Here is a 14,193-nt window from a genome sequence, read left to right as displayed (position 1 = left end):
GATCTGAATCTTAAGCTATACTTCTCTGCTCTGGATCTTAAGCTATACTTCTCTGCTCTGGATCTTAAGTTATACTTCTCTGCTCTGGATCTTAAGTTATACTTCTCTGCTTCTGGATCTTAAGCTATACTTCTCTTCTTCTGAATCTGAATTATACTTCTCTGTATCCGGATCTTAAGTTATACTTCTCTGTATCCGGATCTTAAGTTATACTTCTCTGTATCTGGATCTTAAGTTATACTTCTCTGTATCTGGATCTTAAGCTATACTTCTCTGCTCTGGATCTTAAGTTATACTTCTCTGCTCTGGATCTTAAGTTATACTTCTCTGCTCTGGATCTTAAGTTATACTTCTCTGTATCTGAATCTTAAGTTATACTTCTCTTCTTCTGAATCTGAATTATACTTCTCTGTATCTGGATCTTAAGTTATACTTCTCTGTATCTGGATCTTAAGCTATACTTCTCTGCTCTGGATCTTAAGCTATACTTCTCTGCTCTGGATCTTAAGTTATAGTTCTCTGCTCTGGATCTTAAGTTATACTTCTCTGTATCTGAATCTTAAGTTATACTTCTCTGCATTCTCCATGACGTCCCACAATGCCCAGCTTCACAGGTTTAAGGGGTAGGATTCCAGCTCCCAGACACTTTTATCAGGTGAGAACGCCTCTTTGATTTAGTTGCAGAATCAATTGATCCAGTGAATGTGATGGATAAATACAATATCTATAGTCTTGGTCATGAATCTTTTTTGATTGGACCAAAAAGAGGAATTTAGCAACCCAATCGGGCATCCCCAGTAATGAAAGATTTCACTTTAGAGCTGAGGATTCCAGTTCAAACCAAGCCCCTGAGAGGACCCATTATTGGTGAGAGAAAAGAACCCTGCTCCCAACTTTGCCTCTATTAAAAAGCTCTGGAGGGAGCAGGGTTACAAAGGTGCTGGGTCCTGGGGTCTAGAGGTAAAGTAGAAATGAGGAGAAAGTCCTAAAGGATTTCTTCCTCACATTTGAGAGGGGTGATTACTCTTCCTTGATGTCCCCGATTTTCTCAGTCTATTTTCCCCTAGCTTCAGGTAGGAAGTAAGGGAGATAACCACAAGAGCTAGGATATATATGTGTTGCCCTGGGAGTGAAGAAGAAGAGTTTTTCTGACCCTTGGAAGAACCCTTCTTGGCCAAGTTCTTAGAGGTAGAATCAATGCCCTGTGGATTTTTATCCTGCTAGATAAAGCTCCTTCATCAGCACAGCCAAGGGCAGAACTCATGTTTGGGAAACTGCCTCAAAAACTCTGTTCCTGAAGAGGTCTCCAAACGCTGTTGAGACTTCCTCCCCATTCCCTCTCTCCCTTTATCCCCTCCCAAACCATTCTGTAAACTTTTTGAATGGAAAAAAGTTCACAAACATTTCCTCTGCCAAGCCACAATATCCTAAATGTTGCCTATCACCAGGCAGCTTTGAGGCAGGAAAGCCAACTTGTGTTTTCCCGGGTCATTCATTTTGTTAGTGAGGACACTGTAATCCAATGCCATCTGGGGGCTCAGCGAGTCGGTCCACCGCTGCCGACTCAGCAATCTCTCCGCCACCCTCTCTGTTTCAATGCCTCCTGAATTCAAGGCCACCAGAAAGTTTGTCCATTGGGTTATTTTCACGGGAAATAGGAAACTTGGGTTCTATGTTAGAAAGTGAAGGAGGAGACGTTCGGCCCAAGAAATAGCCAACTTAATGACGGCATGGGCCCGTGACTATGGATACCCTGGTCCTTTGTTTATGCTTAGGACTCTATATAAAGAAAGATCTTAAAGCAGATAAGTTGTCTCATGGAGAGAAGGTAACAATAAGTTACTTCAACAGAGAACAATTTCTCACCGATCCAACTGAGGTAGCGAGTTTTGAGTCAGTGACAGACTCCATGTGGGACCCACCTAGATAAGCAAAGGGAGGCTTCCCACCCTGTGGTCACCCCATCACGAAATAGCCGCACATAGAAGGGATTCTCCTGCTGGGGACTGGGGTCTGCATTTATACCATGATGGAGAAAAGCAAGAGTTTTCCATTTGCCTTTGCACATCAAAGAGGTAGAAATGCACCTCCCTGGAACAGATTCAGGAGCATGCGAGAGGGCCCGGACACCCTCTGTCCACACTTCTCTGGTTCACAGAAAACAACAGAGCTGCCTTTTCTATGACAGATTTAGGGACTGCGACCCTTCGCTCAATCACTGAGGCATCTGTCTACTGCCCACTTTTGGTCACCCCAAAGTTAAGCCGGCTGGGGAGCATCCTTCCTTAATAGAGACCTAGAAGCAGCCCTTGTTGTAAGGAGAGGTCTTGTTGGATGAGATGTCAGAGAGCATTTCTTCCTTCTCTGAGAAGGCAGCCATTTAAAATGGGAAAAGCATTGGTTCTGGTGTCCAATAACGTGGGTTCAAATCATTTCACCTTCCTGGGACCCACTTTGCTCATCCTGGACAGTTGGACTAGGGAGTTTGAGAGCCCTTCCAGCCTGACCCTATAATACCGTGACCCACATCGCTGTTCTCTGAAACTAGCTCCACTTGGCCCCAGGGAGCAGAACTAGGGACGACGAATGGAAGCTGCCAAGAGACAAATTCAGGCTTGACGTCAGGAAGCAATTGTGAAGAATAAGAGGCATCCACAAGGAGCAGGGGAAGTCAGTGGGCACTTATTAAGCTCCTACCATGTATTAGACACTGAACACAAGGTATACAGAGAGGGAAGATTTGGTCCTTCCTGTCCAGGAGCTCACATCTGAATCGGGGAGACTACAGGTAAAAGAATGGGCGCATACGAGATGTAAGCCGACAGGATGATCTGAGAGGGGAAGGCTCTAGCAGCCTTCTCAGTCTCCCCAAAGGACTATGGGCATGGAATTATTGTGCCAAATGTGCTCCCTAGGAAACCAAGGCCGGAATAGGGTCTGAGAGCTAGGGAGCTCCCAGATGGGTTTGAGCTAAGGCTTCCAGCTCCAAGTTCAGGATTCTTTCCCTTAACCCACCCCAGGCAGAGCTCTGGTCTGAAACGTCTCTGGTTTTCGAGAGTCGGGAAAGAGCAACAACTTAGCTAGAAATGTCACCAAGTGAGTAATCTTCAACACCACTGCCTTTCCTAGCGCATAGTAGGTGCTTAACCTACTGTGGGTGTTGCTGACCAACTGACTGACCCTGAAGCAGTGAGCGCACTCTCCCTAGAAATTACTTTGCATGGCACTTTTCTTGCGTTCCCACGGTATCCCCCTCTCCCCGGTCTCCCCACTGATGGGCTCCTTGAAAGAAGGGGCTTTGAGTTTTGACTCTATGGCTCCAACGCTTCCCAGGGTCCCTGGCACATACATAGTAGAGGCTCAGTAAATGGTTGTTGGATTGAATTGAATCAGAGAAATAAATGTATGCATGAGATCACTTGGATTGAACTCACTGGAGAGATCAGTTCAAAGAAAGACACTGAGAGGGGGCAGGGGGTAAAGCATAATATTCTAGAACAAACAAGCAGTTACTAAAAGGATTTTTTACACAATCCAACCTGAACAAAATTGAAAGGCATTTGAATTGGAAAGACTACTTAGCAATCCTAAGAGGGCTCAAATAAACAAGCCCAGTTCCCCACACTGCAATAAACAAAAGCCCACGACTTTTCTAAATGTTGCTGGGCTAGGGAGAGGGAAGGGCTGCTCTCCTCTCACCTGAACAAGCTTGAGCTTCTTCTCCAGCTTTAACCCTGTGGTGGGTCCCGGCCCAGAACCCTCCAGGCCCAGAGCCTGCCTGACTCCAATGTCCAAAGTCTTCCCGCATCCTTGGGCTCCTTCAGGATGACAAGTGGGAGCTCCCCTCTTCTACAGGGGAGGAAACAGAGGCTGAAGAGAAAGTGGGGGTTAGTGAATGGCACTGGACTCGAGAAGACCCCAGTTCAATTCTGATGCTTCATCAGAGTAGGATCTCGGGCAGGCCTCAGTGTCCTGGGGGTGAATGGGAGTTATCTTCTATGTGAAAGGCTGAGGTACAGAAGAAGGATTGGCCGCTTCTACTAGAAGCAATGAGTGGGAGTTCTAGAAAAGCAAATTTTGGGAAATCAGGAAAAACTTCCCAAGAATTGGAGTTGTCCAGAAGTGGAAGGCTCTTGGTGGTCGCCGTAGGGGGCCAGGCCTTTGTCCAGCCCTGTGTGGAGGGCCTTCTTGCTCAGGAACCACCGGGACTCCCTTCCAGCTGCCTCTGTGATTCTGAAGGTCGCACTAGAGGGGCAAGAGCCTGGCTTAAGGACTGAAATCCCAGTGCTGCTGGTTAGAAAGGGGCCAGCTTTGGATGTTGGACACCATTGTTGACTTCTGTGGAGCAGGAGGACTGGACAGACAAGGTCAGAGAGTCCTTCCAGCTCTATTTGTCTGCGTCTGTGACTCTGACTCCAGAGCGCCTCCCACAGAGCAGAAACATCATTGGGTTTTCCATCAAACAAGCCTCCAAGAGGAAGCCCAGTGGGGAGGTTCCACCTTCTCCTTTTCAAGTACTCCCTCTTCACACACTGGTTTCCAACCCAAATGGCCCTCCTGCTGTCTCCTGCCTCCAAGCCTTTGCATGGGCTGTCCCTCAAACCTGGATTGTTCACCTATCAATCAATCAGTATTTATTAAGCACCTACTATGTGCTAAGTTCCGGAGGTGCCCGTTTAAGAGTCCCCTCCTGGCCACCTCCCAAATGAAGCTCTTCCTGATCATCCAGCCATTTCTTTAGTATCCTCCTCCTAACCTCTCCCACAAATTGCTATTTTCTTTGCATCAGTTTAGGTTGTTGGAATAGGTTAAGATTTGGAATAAAGCTCACAGACATCTAGCCCAACTTCTTCATTTTACAGATGAGGAAACTGAGACCCAGGGAGGCCCACTCACTCTCCAGGGCAGGATTTGAATGCGGGTCTTTGGACTCAGTACCCTAACCCCATCAGATTTTAGAAATCGCCTCCTCCTCCTGTCCACTCCATGTCCCGTGGCCATCAGCGCCATGTGCTCCTCTGTCCTGCTGTGGATGGAGCACACGAGCTAATGCTCTGACTTAGCTGGCAGGGAAGGCATGTTGCAATGAGGTGCTGGACTCTGCTGCTCAGTTTCCTCACGCAGCTCCATGCCGGGCCCGGGATCTCTGGTCCTTGGGGGATCTGATGTAGCCTGCGGCTCAGCCAGCGAGTTTCTGGCACCAGAAAAAAGCAGAAAGAGCCAAACCAGAGTTGCCTAAGAGCCTCTGTTTCCTGGAGCCTCCACAGCCCTGCTCTGAGAGGAATCCCTCTGCCCTGCTCCCAGAGGAGTCAGAGGCTCGGACCCAGGCCATAGCCCACTCTCAGTCCTCTCCCAGAGGAGCCGGGGGCTCGGCCCCAGGCTCGGCCCCTGCACTCTGGAGGAGAGGTCTCCCCTGATGTGGCCAAGCTGCAAACAGGAAAGTTTGGGGCTTCGTCTTTTATTCTCTCCTCTCATTTCCCAGTGAGGGAAAATTCCTTGGCCAGCCTAGCTCAATGTAACAGCCCCTTGGGTGGGACCCCAGTCCCCAGGCAGAGCTTGGTTTTAGGATTTCCTGGAGGTCTGAGCTCCCATTTTCCCTGACTTGGACATTTCTCGCAGGGCTCTCCAATCTCAAGCTCCTCTCCGGGGGCCTGGAGCAGGGCTCCTACACTACTCCAGCTCTGAAAATGGAAACACGAGCCCCCAAGAGAGGAGGAAGGCCACAAGAGGAAATGACCCCAAAGGAGGGAGGAGGCAGCCTGCAGGGTCACAAGCAAAGCAGAGTCTTGAGCTCTGGAGGCTTAGCGGACTCCAAGTGCCCCCAATGAGGCCTGAAGTGGCTGATCTGAACGGTGGGTCAAGGCCTGGCCACTGAGAAGCCATAAAGAGCCAGGAGTTGTCCTCCCAATAGAGCGCCAGCCCGTTCAGCTGTAGGGGCCCTGGATTTAAATCCCCTTGCTAACACTACCTCCCTGATCAAGGGTGGACACGTCACTCCACAAGGCCGGCTCTGGGCTTCCTCAACAAGGCCCTGAATTAGGGCTTTCCAATTGTAGGATCAGGCCCAGAGCCAGCCCCATCTCCTCCAGTCTTCACTGATATTCTGTGGTCCCCCATCCTAAAAGCAGAGGTGGAGCCTCACAGCCAAGGTCATCATTCCCGTCAGTGCTGTCCAGACCTCCAGGGTCAACCTGGTTATCCCCCTGCACCACCACCCAGGGTCCTCACACTTTCCCTGGGCCTTTCTCCCAAGCTTGGTCCCACTTCTTACAATTATTTCCCTCCGCCCTCTCCCTAATCAGTTCAGATCACTCCCTGCCTCCATGGACTCCTCCATTTCTCCTCAAGGGCTCTTCCACGTGGGCAGCACCTCCATCCCTGCGACCTCCTTTCCTGATGAGCAGCTGCTCCCCCAAACAACTCTGTTTAAGGAAGTAGCCACAGCCACCGTACTCACATCTCACCTGGCTCAGCCCCCGTCTCTCCAGAGTACTTTTTCCACATTTATTTATTTTATTTTTATTTGTGGGATTTCATACATGGTATAATAAAAATGTGATTCCACAAGCCTATTCTTCTACCACGACCCTATATGGGCACCCCCTGCTCCCTCCCCATTTCCCAGCTTTCCTTCCTGAATTATCCTTTCCCAGCAGAATATAAACTCCTTGAGGGGAGGGACCATCCTTTCTCTTTAGTTCTATCTGTATTCCCGGCTGTTCAAAGGGTGTCTGGCACATAGTAGGTCCTTAATCCAAGCTTAATATTTATCTAAATCAGCACCATTCAGGGCATTTTTATTAATGAGGCGTACCAGATGCCCATGTGAGCAAGTGCTGCACTCAATGTATAGAAAAAACACGTTCTCCTGCCTTGTGGGGCTTCTAATCTAGCAGGAAGAGCGAACATGTACAATTAACAACTAACTCTTATATTTAGAAAATAATACACGAGAGGAGCAAAGCGTTGTGAGAAGCTGGAGAGGAAAAGCCATTATTTGTCATTGTTCTTGTTCAGTTTTCAATAGTGTCCAATTCCTCATGACCCCATTTGGGGTTTTCTTGGCAAAAAATACTAAAGTGATTTGCCATTCCTTCTCCAACTTGTTTTACAGATAAGGAAACTGAGGCAACAGAATTAATTTCTGAGGCAAGGTTTGAACTCAGGAAGATGAGTTTTCCTGATTCTAGGACTAGCCTATCGCCTCATCTAGCCCCCAAAGCTTTCCTAGAGGGGGGCAATCGGACAAGGCAGATTCATCGATGTGGCGGCCGTTGAGTTGAGCTTTCAAGAATAGATGTGAATTGTACTGACAAGTGTGCTGTTGAAGAATTGTGAGAAGAGGAGCAACCTGATCAGATCTATACCTGGGGGAAAGCATCCTAGCGTGGGCGAAGGACATAGAATCCTAAGTCTACACTTGGAAGGAAACTTAAGCTCATTTTACAGATGAGGAAACTGAGATAAGTCCCAGGTTCACACTGCTCACAACTAGTTTCCCAGCATCCTTTTAGAACTGAACTCTCCCCTCTGAGGCAGCTGGAGTTCATATTCACTTCAGTTCTGCTCAGCAAGCATTCATTAGATGCCTACTATGTGCTAGTGCTAGGGAGCCAAAGACTAATGGGAAAGAATCCTCTAGGTACCTTCACGGTCCCTGGGAGAACAATTCCATAGTGGCCAAGGCAGCATGGGTGGCATTCTGGGCCAGGCCGGCTAGAGAAAGGTGTGTTCAAGGTTATCGTCCTCCCCCAGATCCTCCAAAGTGGGGCCTGTTATCTGCTCCCAATTACAGCAAATATGCTTCATGTCTGCATGAAGAAAGACCATTAAAGTTTGGGTCCTAAACTATTTACATACCATTCACTTATCAACCATTAGAAAGTTTTTCCTTTGATTGAGCCAGAAATCTGCCTCTTGGCAGCTCCCACCTGGATCTGCCCTGTGAGGACTATAAGAACACGTCTGTTCATGTTCTACTGTGTCTCGGTCATATACTGCCGGTGTGGCCTCTGTGCCTCGGTTTCCTCGTCTGTATAATAAGGGAATTGGCCTCTGAGCTCCCTTCCACTTCTCTGTGGAGTATCCTGGGATCGCAGCCCTTCAAACATTTGAGGACAAATATCATTTACTCCCCCAAGGATGTTTTCCCCCCCTCCAGGAAGAGTTCTCTGTACTTTCAACTGATCCTGGGTCTAGCCATTTTGGGAGCAGCCCCTCTCTCCTGCTCATCCATCACTGGAAACATCCTTTGTAAATGTTGGCCCCCAGAAGTGCGCTGGATACTCTGGATGTGTTCTGACCAGGGGAAGGGATGGACAGTCCACATAGTTCCAGACCCTCTGTTTCTAGGAAAGAAACCTCAGATCCCATGGGCTTGCTTGTTTGGCTGCCGTTGGGACATCGCCTTGACTTGTATTGAGCTTGGCGCAGCCTTCGAAGACCCCTCATTTCACATGACCCCTCAGGACTCCCTCATCTGGTTCTTGAATGGCTGATTTTTCAAGCCAAGTTGTAGGACTTTATATTATTCATCCCTATTAAATTTAATCTTATTAGATTCTTTCCATCACTCTCCCCTTTTGAGATCTATTTTAATCCCAGTTCTGTCTTCCAAAGCATTCATTTTCTCCCCCAGAGTTGTGTCATCAGCCAATTTCATCAGTGTGCTATCTCTGCCTTGATCCAACGTTGTATAAAAACTATTGAACAGGACAGGCCAAGTTCAGAGCCACTGGAAAATCTCTCCCAGGGGCTTCTCTCTAAGCGAGCACCTCCAGTACTCTCCATTCTTTGGGCCCGGTCACTGAAGCAAGTTCTAATCCACCTCATCCAGCTGTCATCCACCCCAGATCTCTCCATCCCATCCTAAGAACGGCATAAGAGCTTTTGTCAGATGGCTTCCTCCAACGCAAGCTTACTCTACTGATGGCATTCTTCTGACCTTCTCATCTAGGAACTCTGGCAAAAAAAGGAAAAGGCTTTGGAGAACCCATGCTGGCTCTCAGTGATCGCCATTGGTCTTTCCAGCAGTCACAAGCCCCCCCCCCCCCTAACAATACAATCTAGAACTCTACCAAGAACCCAAGTCAAAATCACCAATCCATTGCCTGAAAAATCCACCTTCTCCTTTTTAAAAATCAGTTATTTTATTCCATCTCAAATTTTTCAGAAACTCTCCTGCTCACCACAATTTTTAGTTCAGTGTTCCTGTTTATAAATGATTTCAGTCTCCTGGGAGGCTCAAGTGGAGGCCCCCTCTTGAGTTTTAGCATGATTGACATTGGTCCTCTCAGACTCTACTAGCCTTTTGAGTCCACTGCTTGAGCCCATTCCCATATCCCTCATGTTTGTAGCATCTTAGTCGGTTCCGGAGTTCCTCGTGCAGCCACATCTCCTCCCTCTCCTCCCTCAATGGAATCATTCCTGGTTTAGTTGTTCTTAAGAACTCTGCCATCCATGCGAGCTAACTTAAAAGCCCCTCCAGGAAAGGATCCCCTATTTCTTACCTCTGATCTTCATAAGGACGACTCTCCCCATGTCCAGAGTGTTATTCTAGCAAGCATGTGTCCCAGGGAATGGTGTCCTAGCATCCTGAAAGCTGTCCAATTTATGCCATCTCTCCCCAACAGCCAACATACGCTTGCCACCCCCTTCTGCCCACATGAGGCTCCCAGAAAATTCCTATTTCCTGTCCAAAGGACATAGCTACTTGAGTGTCACACACATATACAACTAGGGAGACCCAAGATCCAGTGAGATGTCTCCGGATGAAATAAGGGTATGAAATTTAATGAAGATAAAAATGCAATTTTAGGGAACATTTCTCCACCATAAGGTCAATTAGTCTGGAATACCCTTCCAAGGACAAAGCTGGAATCTCAACCCTTGGAGTTATTCATACTTGGTCTAGACAATCCATCGGGGATTGTTCTGTAGGGAGGGATGCTTCATTGGCAAAGGAATAGGGAGGAAGGGAAGGGGGCCCGAATGACGTAATAGGTCATGTTCCATCTCTACCTTTTATGATTTTTTTTGAATTCCAGTCAATTCCATTTGAAAAACAAGAAGGAAAATCTGGGATTGACCAAGTGAATGAAACCAATGACTTTGTCTTTCTTTTCAATCCTGGAAGATTTGAGTCATGTGGCCCATTGCCTAAACTCTGGACTTAACTTCGACTCAGATTGGCTCTTCAATTATTATCGATAATGAAATACGCTCCATGCGCCTCAAGTCCCACTCAGATGGTATAACCCATAACAATTCACTTCAATAAAACAAATATTTATGACCCACCTGCTTTCGGCAATAAATCAATCAACAAGGAGCATTTATTAAGGGCCGCCTATGTGCCCCAAGCTGGCAATATAAATACAATGAATGGAACAATCCCTTCTCACAAAGAGCTTATATTTTAATAGAGGAGACAATAAGTATAGGAGCAATTTAAAGAAAATTAATACAAGGTAGTTGGGGGAAGGAAAGAGAAGGGATAGTAAAAAGGCAGGGTTTATTTTTTTCTGACTTTTCTTTAATCGTTGTTAAAGGGAAGGATTGTTGGGCAGGGTCGGATGGGGAGGGACATATTCAGAAAGAAATAGGATGTAAAAACAAAAGGCATTCATCAAAAATGAAAATAACAAAAAGAAACCAGTACCGGGACCCTCCGATTCCAAATCTGGTGCTTTTCCCACTTTGTCTCATCATTTTGTTTGTTTTGGGCTGCATAGACATGAAATATTGGATGAGGAGCCCCTGTGTCTTTCTCAGAAGCCCCCCTTCCCATCCCCCCAAGCAGAAACAGTTCAGTGACAAAGTTCAGAGATATCCCTTCTTCTCTCCTTCACAGGACACAGTAGCCAGCATCAGCAAAGAACTGAAGGCCTTCCAGGCCCAGTTTGAAGCCTCGATGGCCACTCACCAGGAAGAGGCCAAGGCCTTGAATGAGCGCATAAAGGAACTAGTCAGAGAAAAGAGCACTGTGGGCCAAGAGGTGAGTTTGCCAAGTTCTCCATCCTCAGGATAAACGAAGAGTGACACAGGTGGTCAGCTAAGAACAAGGGTGAAACTAGGGTAGAGAAATATGACTCTTGTCTCAGGACATGAAATTTAAAGAACCTAAAAATTCAAAGTGTACTTCTTCACAAAGTTAAAAAAAAAAAAAAGAATTTTTACAGCACTAGCCAAAATAATTAACCAAAAATCATCTGGTGCGTACAAGATGACTGGTATGCACCAAGGAGCCACTAGAGTAATTAGTTCCTTCACCACTCAACTGATCTTTATTTCTTTGCTAAAATTTTATTTTTATTGTAAAAATAATGAGTAACTAACATGCAGTGCTTCAGAACAAGCAAAATGCTTTACATGTATTATTTCCTTTTGTCATCATCACAATCCAATGAGAGACTAGGTAAAATTGTTTCCAATTTACAGCAAGTAAACATCTGAGGCAGGCTTCAAACTCAAGTCTTTCTTCCCAGGACAACATTCTACCCTCTCTGCTACCTCAAGGCCTCTGAGTAGTCATCAGCACAAACATTCCAATATAGAAAGAAAAGCAAGAAATAGAATCATAGAGAAAATGTGGGTCTTTGTTGCACAGAGTAAAGACAGATTATTTGCACCTTATGAATGTTGTTTTTTTAATCACCTGAAAAAATAAAAGATTCAACTAGATGACCCCATAGGTTCCTTCCAGCTACAAACTCACGGACCTATGATTTAAGGGCTCCCAATTCTTTTGTGTTGTTTGTCCTGAGCATAAGATAAGAACTACCCATTATAATTCTGGCTCAGGACAAGTACATTCTATTGTGCAGAGGAGCTACTGCATATTCCAACCAAATGAGACTCTCTCTCTCTCTCTCTCTCTCTCTCTCTCTCTCTCTCTCTCTCTCTCTCTCTCTCTCTCTCTTTCTCCCTCCCTCCCTCTTTCCCTCCCTCCTTCTGTATCTTCCTCTTCCCTCCCTCTAAAGTACAGTTCCAGCTATGTCACCCCTCTACTAAATAAACTCCAGTGGCTCCCTATTTCCTCCAGGACCAAATTCAAAGCTCTCTGTCTGGCATTCTGCCCCCTCCTCCCCTTCTCATCTGCTTAGACCTTGCACCCTAACATGTCATCTCTGATCCAGCAACTCTGGCCCCCTGGCTGATCCACCGACAACACCCTTCATCTCTCACCTCTAGACATTTCCTCTTCCTGTCCCCAGTGCCTGGCATGCTCTCCCTTCTCCACTCTGGTTAAGTCTGAGCTAAAATCCCATCTTCCATGGGAAGTCTTTCCCAAGCCTTCTTTGTTCCAGTGCCTTCCCTCTGCTCATTATTTCCTGATTATCCCATATGTAGCTTCTTTGTTCATATTTGTTCACTTGTTTTTTCCTCTCCATTAGATTGTGGTCTCCCCAATGGTAGGAACTTTTGCCTCTTTTTGTAACCCTAGTACTTAGCCCTAAGCCTGACACGGAATGGGTGCTTAATAAATGTTTATTGACTGACTGACTGACTGACAGACAATGCCCCCATGACACCTAAAAGGTCTGACCCAATCCAATCAAAGAAGTTCACAATTGGGAGGGACCTTAGGGGCTGTATCTGTAATATAAATGATTCCCTCTGTAGATTCTCTGAGGAAGTGGTCATCCATCCCTCGATACAAATAAGCACTTATTAAGCACCACTTATATACAAGATCCTTGCACTGGAACTGAGGACAAGGAATAGTAATTGGAAATGTGATTTTGTTGGCACAGAGACCTCTCAGCTGAGGAAATCCCTTAACCAATCAATGGAGACACAGAAGCTCAGTTAGAGGGAGCCTCAGTTGGCTCCTCGAACATCCCCTGCACAGATTCCCACTGAGCTCACAGTCCACCAGATTCCCCTAAGGAGAGGAGTGCATCCTCTCAGGAAAAGCCCAGGACTCCTCAGGAAAGCTCTTAAACCTTTCCTAACATCAAATGGTCCTCATGGTGACTCCTGATCTTGGCCTCTGGGATCGAGCAGAATAGATCCGGGCCTCCTCTAGGCAAAGTACTTCAAATAGCCTCTGGCCACCCCAGACCGGCCTCCAGCTAGCCCTCCTCTACCTCGTTCTGCAACTGCTGGTCTCGGGGCCTCCCAGAATGGCCCAGAACACTTAAAGGCTTGGTGACTTGCTCAGGCTCACACAGTCAGCAGGTATCAGAGGTCACCAGTTTTCCAGCGGCCTCTTCTAGGTCCTGGGGATTAAAGTTCAAACATAAAACCGTCTCTGCCTTCAAGAGGCCAGGTTAGGCACCTGGCTCCTGTTCTCAGAAGCAAAGAGATTGCTCTGGACGCCAAAATACCAATAACGAGAGGGGCCGGGGAAGAAAGAAAAGTAAAGGGCATAAAAGCAAAAGAATAATAATTCAGCGTGACAGTTTGTTTATTTTGGGGGAGAGACAGAGACAGAGACAGAGGCAGAGAGAAGGAGGGAGAAGGATAGAAAGAGAGAGAGAAAGAGAGAGAGAGAGAGAGAGAGAGAGAGAGAGACAGAGAGAGAGAGATTAAGAGAGACAGAGCGAGAGACAGAGAGAGAGACAGAGAGAGAGAGACAGAGAGAGAGACAGAGAGAGAGACAGAGAGAGAGAGAGAGAGAGAGAGAGAGAGACAGAGAGACAGAGAGAGAGAGAGACAGAGAGAGAGAGAGAGACAGAGAGAGAGAGAGAGAGAGAGAGACAGACAGAGAGACAGAGAGAGAGACAGAGAGAGAGACAGACAGAGAGAGAGACAGAGAGACAGAGAGAGAGAGAGATTGAGAGACAGAGCGAGACAGAGAGAGAGATAGACAGAGAGAGAGACAGAGAGAGACAGAGAGAGAGACAGAGAGAGAGAGAGAGACAGAGACAGAGAGACAGAGACAGAGACAGACACAGAGACAGAGGCAGAGAGAAGGAGGGAGAGACAGAGAGAGAGAAAGAAAGAGAGAGAGACAGAGACAGAGAGAGACAGAGAGACAGAGACAGAGAGAGACAGAAGAGAGAGACAGAGAGAGAGAGGGACAGAAAGCCAGGCAGGCAGAGAGACAGAGAGAACCAGAGACAGAGAGACAAAGAAACAGAGAGACAGGGAGAGAGAGGGAGGGAGGGAGGGAGGAAGGAGGAAAGGGAAAGAGAGAGATAGAGAAAGAGAGAAAGAGAGACAGAGAAAGAGAAACGCCAACTGATT

General features: G+C 46.9%; 1 protein-coding gene across 1 annotated transcript in view; it reads left to right on the top strand.

Annotated features, from left to right (window-relative positions):
* Nucleotides 1-14,193, top strand: part of CROCC2 (ciliary rootlet coiled-coil, rootletin family member 2) — a 138,383-nt gene that overhangs the window by 78,011 nt on the left and 46,179 nt on the right. Inside the window, exon 23 of the mRNA XM_074297988.1 lies at nucleotides 10,853-10,996. Coding sequence (XP_074154089.1) covers nucleotides 10,853-10,996 — 144 coding nt within the window. The remainder of the gene's footprint in view (nucleotides 1-10,852; nucleotides 10,997-14,193) is intronic.

The sequence above is a fragment of the Sminthopsis crassicaudata genome, chromosome 3 (assembly GCF_048593235.1).
Source record: "Sminthopsis crassicaudata isolate SCR6 chromosome 3, ASM4859323v1, whole genome shotgun sequence".
NCBI lineage: Eukaryota > Metazoa > Chordata > Mammalia > Dasyuromorphia > Dasyuridae > Sminthopsis > Sminthopsis crassicaudata.
Note: the sequence above shows the minus strand (reverse complement) of the source record. Positions and strands in the feature narration are given on the sequence as shown.